At 40.9% G+C, this 8,767-nt stretch overlaps 1 protein-coding gene across 1 annotated transcript in view; it reads right to left on the bottom strand.

The window, feature by feature from the left end:
• Nucleotides 1-1,379: 1,379 nt before the first annotated feature.
• LOC140485595 (probable E3 ubiquitin-protein ligase HERC4) overlaps nt 1,380-8,767 on the bottom strand; it is a 62,575-nt gene continuing 55,187 nt past the window's right edge. Inside the window, exons 23-25 of the mRNA XM_072583883.1 lie at nt 8,265-8,448; nt 7,593-7,692; nt 1,380-3,482 (exon numbers count right to left, since the gene is read on the bottom strand). Of these exons, the coding sequence (XP_072439984.1) occupies nt 3,262-3,482; nt 7,593-7,692; nt 8,265-8,448 (505 nt within the window). The 3' untranslated portion in view covers nt 1,380-3,261. The remainder of the gene's footprint in view (nt 3,483-7,592; nt 7,693-8,264; nt 8,449-8,767) is intronic.

The following is an 8,767-nucleotide window of genomic DNA, read 5'->3' as shown; positions in this document are numbered from 1 at the left end:
ATAAGAAGTGGTGGACCAGTTTTCCACTTTTCTCACTAGTAGTTTGACTGAGTTTTGACTTTCTTTGTAAAAGGATGCTGAATTTCCAATCAAGTATACTTTTAACTTTGTTTAGTCATGTATGAAATAGCCACAAAAGTATCCTTGAGTTAAACAAATTAGGGAAAACACACACACACTCACAGAATGACATTACAGATGCTTAACCTTGTCAAAATTAAGAATAAAAACTTAAGGAAAGACAATAAAGGCTCACCCATTGTATCTATACGTGTTAGCACTTATTGAAGTGATTGCTTTGCAGTATTGGTTTGTACATTCTCCTGGAATCACTGTTTCTAGATCAAACTCTTCCTTTAAAATTCTATGTTTGCAGATTTTTCAAGCTATAACCAGGGCTAACAGCTTAGAGAGAGATTTCAAAGAAGGAGGGGTGTTTGTATTTGTGTTTGGGAGTTCGTGTTCTCTCCCTGAATTCAAATTCAAGCACTCTCTATGTTGGTTGTATGTTCCAAAGAAATTTGAAGAATTGGGTGTCTCACATTAGTTTGTTTTCAGCCATTGTTTCATAGCAGAGGTGTTTTGTTTTGTGTACTCAGGTAGTTCTGGGATAACGTGCGTTTCTGCTGTGTGATTTGGCTATAACGTCGCTGAAGAGTTAGGGAATGGTATTTTTGAGAACGCACACCTCCGTTGGCATTAGCATGATTCCAGCAGGGATCGATTCCCGTGCTTTGTTCTTCACGTGCGCTGATGTCCATTCTGTTCTGTGCATGCGCCAGATGTCCGCACCGTTCCGGACATGTGGGACATTGGTGCTGGTCTTTGTGCCATTCTACACATGTGCCAATGGCTGCGAAGTCTCTGTGCCATTCTATGCATGCACTGTATCCGCTGCTAATAGAGCAGCTTTCTGTGAGAGTTACTGTACAGGGAACAGGTTTCTTACAATTTTTAAATGTAGTGTGTTAAATTTACTTTTGTTTCATTAACACATAAGATTTCAACTTTCATTCAGGCTGTGCTATACTTTGTATTAGACGTTTGGTGACCTTTGAGTGATTTTTTAGCTGGTCTGTGCCTAGCCCCACTTTTTCCTAGAGGCTCCATTATTTCTATTAAGTGATTTTCCATTCACTGGAACACAACTATGGCATTACAGCAGAACTACCTGTATGTCTCAGCCATTTCACTTGAATGATCTAGCCTCCATCTGAAGGAGATAAGAATGAGTCAATTCACACTTCCAGTCTTCATCTCAAGGAAATGTTATGCAGCTACAAAGTGAAACAAATTAGTTTTGGCCATATTCGATTCCAGTCATAGGGTCATAGTCATAGAGATGTACAGCATGGAAATAGACCCTTTGGCAGTCAATGTTCTTTGTTTCAGTAAAATCCCTTTTATCAGTTGAAACTACCTTTTTAAAACAAATCTAACCCATGACAATGATACTGTTGAATATTCCATATCACACATTTTCATAATAGTGACATGATATTACATTGTTCCTGACTTGGTTGCATTTGAAATTAGAACAGATCCACTTAAATTTATCTGAAGAGACTATATATTGTTCCAGATACTGTGCTAATTGGCATGATAGTCCTTTTCTTAAAACAAAAATCAAGCTAAGATTAAACACTTGTCATGTCAGTAACATTCAAAGCATCTTTCAATCTGTCCCTGCTAAAAGCATGTGATCTCCCCCATTCTTTGAAAGGATTTAATTGATTGAAGACATTTCCTTATGACAAGATGCTATACATTGTAGACTGTGGAATGTGGAAGAAGAGTAGTTACAACTGGTTTACAAACTTAGTCACACATGAATATAAATCACACTATGGCAACTGGGGAAATTAAATTCATTCAAATAATTTATGTGCTATTGCTAATGCTATTATTACTACTGGTGACAACTAGGATTGATGCATCCTAGGTAGCATGGATTAGAAGTTAGCAAAAAGATAGGAGACAGAGGGTAAGGATAGATAGGCATTTCTCAGACTGGAGACGAGTTGAAAATGGTGTTCCCCAGAGATCAGTGTTGGGCCTCTTGCTTTTCTGATTTCTGTCAAGGATATGGCGATAGGTGTTGAGGGCAAAATCTCTAAATTTGCAGATGATACTAAGTTGGGGAGAATGATAAGTTGTGAGGATGATGCTAAGGGACAGACATTTGTCAGATGAATTTCAATGCAGAGAAATGTGAGTGAAGCATTTTGGTAGAAGGAACAACTTTACAGGTTCAAATGGCACAACTTTAAGGGGAGTACAGAATTAGAAGGTCCTTAGAATTCACATGCATGGTTCTCTCAAGGTGGCCAGGCAAGTTGAAACAGTTTTTAAGAAAGGTTATAGGATGCTTGGATTTATAAATAGAGGCATAGATTATGAAACAAGGAAGTGATGCTACACCTGAACAAGTCATTGAACAAGTCATTGGTCAGACCAGATTTGGGGTAGTGCATTCAGTTTCTGGGAAACATATTGGAAGGATGTTAAAGCCGAGGAGATAGTGAAAGGAATTTTACTAGAATGATACCAGGAATGAGGTATTTTAGATACAATGAAAAATTTGAGAAATTGGGCTTATTCTTCTTGGAGCAGAAAAGTTTGAGGTGACCTTCCTGAAATGTTCAAAACTATGAACAATTTTGACAGGGTAGAGAAGGATATTCTGTTTCTGCTAGTTGGTATGTCACAATTTCAAGACTGTCAGCAAGAGAGCTAAGAGTGAGATGAAGAGAAACTTCTTTACTCAGGGAGAGTTGTTCTGATTTGAAATATGCCACCTGGGAGAGTGGTGGAGGTTGATCCCCTTAGGGGATTTCAAAAGACAGCTTGATATATATTTAGAAGGGATGAATTTAGAGGGCTTCAGAATTTAGAGGGCTGGAGAATGGGACTGGCTGGATAGTTCTTTTGGGAGCCAGTACAGACATGATGTACCAAATGGCTTCCATCTGAATTGGAAAATTCCATGATTTTATGTCTATGAAACTTCCAAAATGTTACAAAAACCCAACAAACTCACTAACATCTGCTGTTCTTACCAAATCTATACATGCCTGCAGACTCACAGAAGTACAGATGGTTCTTTAACTTTTCTCTGAAGTGAACCAGCAGGTTGTGACACCGTAAGATGTTTGCTATCATGGGAATGAAATAAACGCTGTGATGCAATTTACTTTTGTCCATGAAATGTCTCAGTCAATATTTCTCAGATAACATAAAAATAGCCTCCAGCTGTAAACATTAGTCCAATATTATCGTGAATTCTTCACCAAATTTAATTGCATGAAGTAACTTCTCTCTCAGTATTTCGATGCTGCTATAGTTGGGAAGGTCCAGGGTCCTAGTACAAGTATAGGCACATGGATATGTGGAATCTGGTTCTTCACTCCTGCTGTTAATAATCCGAATTCTGAGATTACCAATCCCTCCCACTGGGATTCTGTCACTTCCGGTCAGGAAGGCTAGGAATGAAAAGGAGCAGACACAAATAAAAATCATAGGCAGAAGTAAGCAGACCTTTTTGTTTTGGAAGAAAAAGAACATTATTCCCGACTGGTGGCCAAACCTGTATTTGCTACTTATCTTTGAGGAATGATAGCTGGAGCCCTGTACAGCCCCAAATCATCAGAAGTCAGACAACACCAGGTTATAGATAAAAACGAGGACTGCAGATGCTGGAAACCCGAGTTTGGATTAGAGTGGTACTGGAAAAGCACAGCAGGTCAGGCAGCATCCAAGGAGCATGAGAATCGATGTTTCGGGCAAAAGCCCTTCATCAGGAATAGAGGCAGGGAACCTGCAGGGTGGAGAGATAAATGGGAGGGGTGTGGAGAAAGTAGCAAAGAGTACAATAGGTGAATGGGGGTGGGAATGGAGGTGATAGGTCAGAGAGGAGGATGGGGGAAGGTAGCATAGAGTACAATGAGTGAATGGGGGTGGGGATGAAGGTGATAGGTCAGAGAGGAGGGTGGAATGGATAGGTGGAAAAGAAGATGGGCAGGTAGGACATGTCATGGGGACAGTGCTGATCTGGAAGGTTGGAACTGGGGTGAGGTGAGGGGAGGGGAAATGAGGAAACTGGTGAAGTCCACGTTGATGCCCTGGGGTTGAAGTGTTCCGAGGCAGAAGATGAGGTGTTCTTCCTCCAGGCGTCGTGTGGTGAGGGAGCAGCGGTGAAGGAGGCCCAGGACCTCCATGTCCTTGGCTGAGTGGGAGGGAGAGTTGAAATGTTGGGCCACAGGGCGGTGTGGTTGATTGGTGTGGGTGTCCCAGAGATGTTCCCTAAAGCGCTCTGCGAGGAGGCGTCCAGTCTCGCCAATGTAGAGGAGACTGCATCGGGAGCAATGGATACAATAAATGATATTGGTGGATGTGCAGGTAAAACTTTGATGGATGTGGAAGGCTTCTTTGGGCCTTGGATGGAGGTGAGGGAGGAGGTGTGGGCGCAAGTTTTGCAATTCCTGCGGTGGCAGGGGAAGGTGCCAGGACGGGAGGGTGGGTTTTTGGGGGGTGTGGACCTGACCAGGTGGTCACGGAGGGAACAGTCTTTGCGGGGTGTGGGGAGGACCAGGCTATAGTCCAACAGGTTTGTTTAAAATCACAAACTTTCAGAGTGTTGTCCCTTCACCAGCAGATAATATCAAATATTAGAAATCTGCTATAATCTTCAGTGCCAAAAGCCCATACCTGCCTGGGGTTCTGAAGCATATGCATTTTGTGGTTGTGGCTGGCTTAATGCTCCCTCTTGGCATTGCCTCCTGGTCCAAAATACATATCAGCTCACATTTTAAACTGAGAAAGCAGAAACTTACAAATTAGGGAGTTTCTGCCCTTATTCCCTGCACCTTTGATCTTATCTGCTGCAAGGTCAAAACACCAAGTAAGTTCAAGGTCCAGATATTTAATTTGACCAGTCCATATATTGCTATCTTTAAAACTGAATTTGAACTTCAAAGTGCCTGTAAAAATGCCAGAATATCAATTAAAAACAGATGGAATTTTACTTATTCGATCACTAGGATATTAATAGTTATCACAACCTAGAATTTCTACAGTGTGGAAGCAGGCCATTCGGCCCATCGAGTCTGCATTGACCATCTGAAGAGCAGCCCATCCAAACCCAACCCCAACCCCATTTCGAATGATGAACCTACCTAGCCTGCGCATCCCTGGACACTATGGCCAACTTAACTTGGCCAATCCACTTAACCTGCACATCACTGGACTATGGGAGGAAACCAGAGCACCCACAGGAAACCCACACAGACACAGGGAGAATGTGCAAACTCCACACAGTCATCATAGCGTGGAATCAAACCTGGGTCCCTAGCACTGTGAGGCAACAGTGCTAACCACTGAGCCACAGTGCCAACGACAGGCAACATCAGCTCATAGATGAGGAGATTCAGTTACGAGAAGAGACTATGGAATCTAGGAGGCTCATAAAGGTTAAAGGAAAATGTGGGAGGTATTCCAAACTTTGAAGTGTTTAATACAGAAGGTAAAGATGAATGTTCTCCACTGGTAGGAGATCCTCTAATCAGAGCGTGCATATTGAAGTTAATTTGCAAGGCCCAGAGGGATGTCAGGAAGAAGTTTTCCCATGCAGTAAACTATGATGATCTGGAACACACTTGTAGAATGGGTAGTGAAAGGAAATTCAATAGCAACTTCCAAAATTTGAAACATTCTAACTCCTGCCGCCAACTGGGAAGGCACCAGAAATGGCAGCTGGCACGTAAGGAATTGGTCCTGATGCCTTTCCAGTCAGCAGCAGGAAAATTGGTGAAGTCTAAAACACTGTGGGTGTATAGACCAGGAAAAATTATAATCACTGGATTGTAAGAAGACGTGGGGTAACCATAAAGGCAATCTGTGCAGTCCTCACATTCAAAAAAATAAACAATTTAATACTGGTCTAAATTAAAAGAGGTGGTCATGTGCTCAGCTGGTTCCCCATTTGAAAAATCTTTGCGGTGATTACATCTGGTGATTGAGGATTCTCAGTTCCAGGTTTGTGGCTGCGAGACCCATATAGGATGAGGATTTTTTTCAATACTTTATTATAAATACTTTTTCTATGGATTTTCACTGACAATTTCTCTACATGCAAGAGCATATATCTTTGGATTCCAAGACATGTTCTCATCTAAAATAATTGACTGCTGGGGGAAAATACCATTATTTTTGCCATTACTACAAAATAAGAGCAATCATTTTAGTCTGAAAAAATACTAGCTTTCAAAAACACAACTCAGGAATAGAAAGCTGAGCTGCACTTAAAGGAGTCTGCCATTTTAAACAACCTGACACTGACACTGCTTCTGCACATGTGCAGTAACTGCCCCCGCCCTCTAGTGTTGTGGCATGAATAAATAGGACTTGAATAGGACTACAGTGTAAGGCAGTGTAAGAGTGAGCAGGAAAGTGAGGCAAATTGAATAGCTCTTCCGAACATTTTGGACCAAATCAGACCATTGCAAAATGGTATATTGCTTAAAGATTTGGATGACTATATTAATAATTTCTGCTTCAAACAAAAGCATATTTTCCTTACTTGTTCACAGGATGGTGTTATTAGCTAATCTGTAATTGCTGTTGAGAATCTCACAAGGGTTATGGCACAGAAGGAGGCTCATCATGCCTGCATCATCTCATTAAATGTTCATCATCGGCACAAGGTAATTGCTTGCTTTTTCCCCATATCCTTGCACATTATTTTTTATCCACATAAATCATCCAATACCCTCTTGAATGCTTCAATTGAACCTGCCTCCACCACTCTTCCATGGCAGTGCATTCCAGACCCTAACTACTCACTCTGTTCAAATGTTTTTACTCACTTCACCCTCACAAAAGGATGGCAGATAGGAAGGCCATCTTCAGCTGCCACCTTGAACCAGTGGGATCTGTGTGATAGTATTGGAAGCGAGTTGCAGGATTTTGACCCAGTGAGAACAGGGATATCTTTTCAATTCACGATGGTGCATGACTTAGAAAGAAGGCTGCACTTGGTAATCTCCTCATGTGCAAGCACTCCTTGTACTTCCAGGTGTTAGCGATCATGAAGCTATTGTCAAAGAAGCTTTGTCAAATTGCTGCAGAGTATCTCATAGATGATGTACAGTACTACCAGTGTATACTGGCTGCAAAGGGAATGAGTGTTTAAGCTAGAGGATGGGGTGCTGATCAAACCTGTTGCATTGTCTTGAATGGTGTTCAGCATCTGAAATGTTGTTGGGACTATAGTCCTCTAGGCAACTCGGGAGAATTTCATCACATTCCTGAGTTTTGCCTTTTGAATGGTCGACAGGCGAGAAGAGAAGCTACTCAGCTCAGAATTCCCAGCTCTGCCCTGCTGTTCTGCCCATAGTATTTAAATGGCTAGTCCAATTAAATTTCTGAACAATGATACACCCTATGATGTTGATATTGGGGGATTCAGAGATAGAAATGCCATTGAACATCAAGGGAAGAAAATTAGATTCTCTTTCATTAGTATTGGTATGACTTTGTAATGGGCCATGATGGGACACAAGTCTGTTTTATTAAAACACAATGAACATATTTACCAAGAAATTGTTTCTTCATATCCTCAGACAGATTTTCAAACACTTCCCAAAAATTCCTGACTGTTGCATCAGTTCGTGCATATCCACCATAAATTGCATTCTGTAAAAACAAAATAGAGATTAATAAAGATTGATCTGTTATCTCATATCTTTAGATAGTTGAAGGGTGAGTTGAGATCTTTAAAATATTTAAGGGGATCTTAATTTTCTTGAGTAAGGGATTTTGAATAGGGCGTTTGAAATGTTATTCAGGGTTAAAAGTCAGGAACAAGATTTACGTACAAATGACAAACTGTACCGTACCCCAAATAAGGATATTGAATGTAAGGCTCATTGAAAATTAAGACTGAAATCAATGGATGTATGTTAGGTAAGCTTATCGAGGGATGTGGGTCAGAGTTGCTTAAAAGGGAGAGGGCCAATGGATGAACCATGATCTAATTACATGGTGGAACAGATTTGAGGTAAATGACTTTCTTCTGTTACACTCCCACCCAGTTGGACTTTCCACTGAAATTGAGTGACTAGTACAATCCCCACTGGATGGTGTAGGTTAAAAGTATCCAGTGATCATGATGAAGAATGTGTGTGTTTTGGACTTTAGAACCTATTGTATTGTCTCACACACACACACACACAAACAACAAACAAAGTTAAATACAAGTGCCATACCTGTTCTAGCAGCTCCCACTCATACTTGGTGTTCCCCTGGATAACATCCCTTAGTTCTTCAGGTAGGAATGTGTCCACAACTGGCAGTAAATAACGGCTCCTGAAACCTTGTGAAAAGGCTTCAAATTCTTGCTCTACAGATGTGTTAAGCTTATAATCCACATAGGCATCAACAAACTGTTTTCTATTTTAAAATAAAATAGATTTAGGGAATGAATAACTTGCATATACTCCCTCAACCTTTAAACTCAAGGGAATACAGTCCAATCTCCATTTATCCATGTATCATATCTACCAGATGCAAAGGTTATTAAAATCTTATAGAAATTTCCCATCCATCACTTAGGATCATATGAAATAGGAAAAGGAAAGGCCACACAGCCCATCAAGCTTGTTCCACTATTCATTAAGATCATGGCTGATCTGATTGTGGCTCAAATTCCACTTTCCTGCCTGTCCTACATGCCCTTGACTCCTTTGTAGAACAAAAGTCTAACTCAGTC

Source organism: Chiloscyllium punctatum, chromosome 14 (assembly GCF_047496795.1).
Source record: "Chiloscyllium punctatum isolate Juve2018m chromosome 14, sChiPun1.3, whole genome shotgun sequence".
Taxonomy (NCBI): domain Eukaryota; kingdom Metazoa; phylum Chordata; class Chondrichthyes; order Orectolobiformes; family Hemiscylliidae; genus Chiloscyllium; species Chiloscyllium punctatum.
Note: the sequence above shows the minus strand (reverse complement) of the source record. Positions and strands in the feature narration are given on the sequence as shown.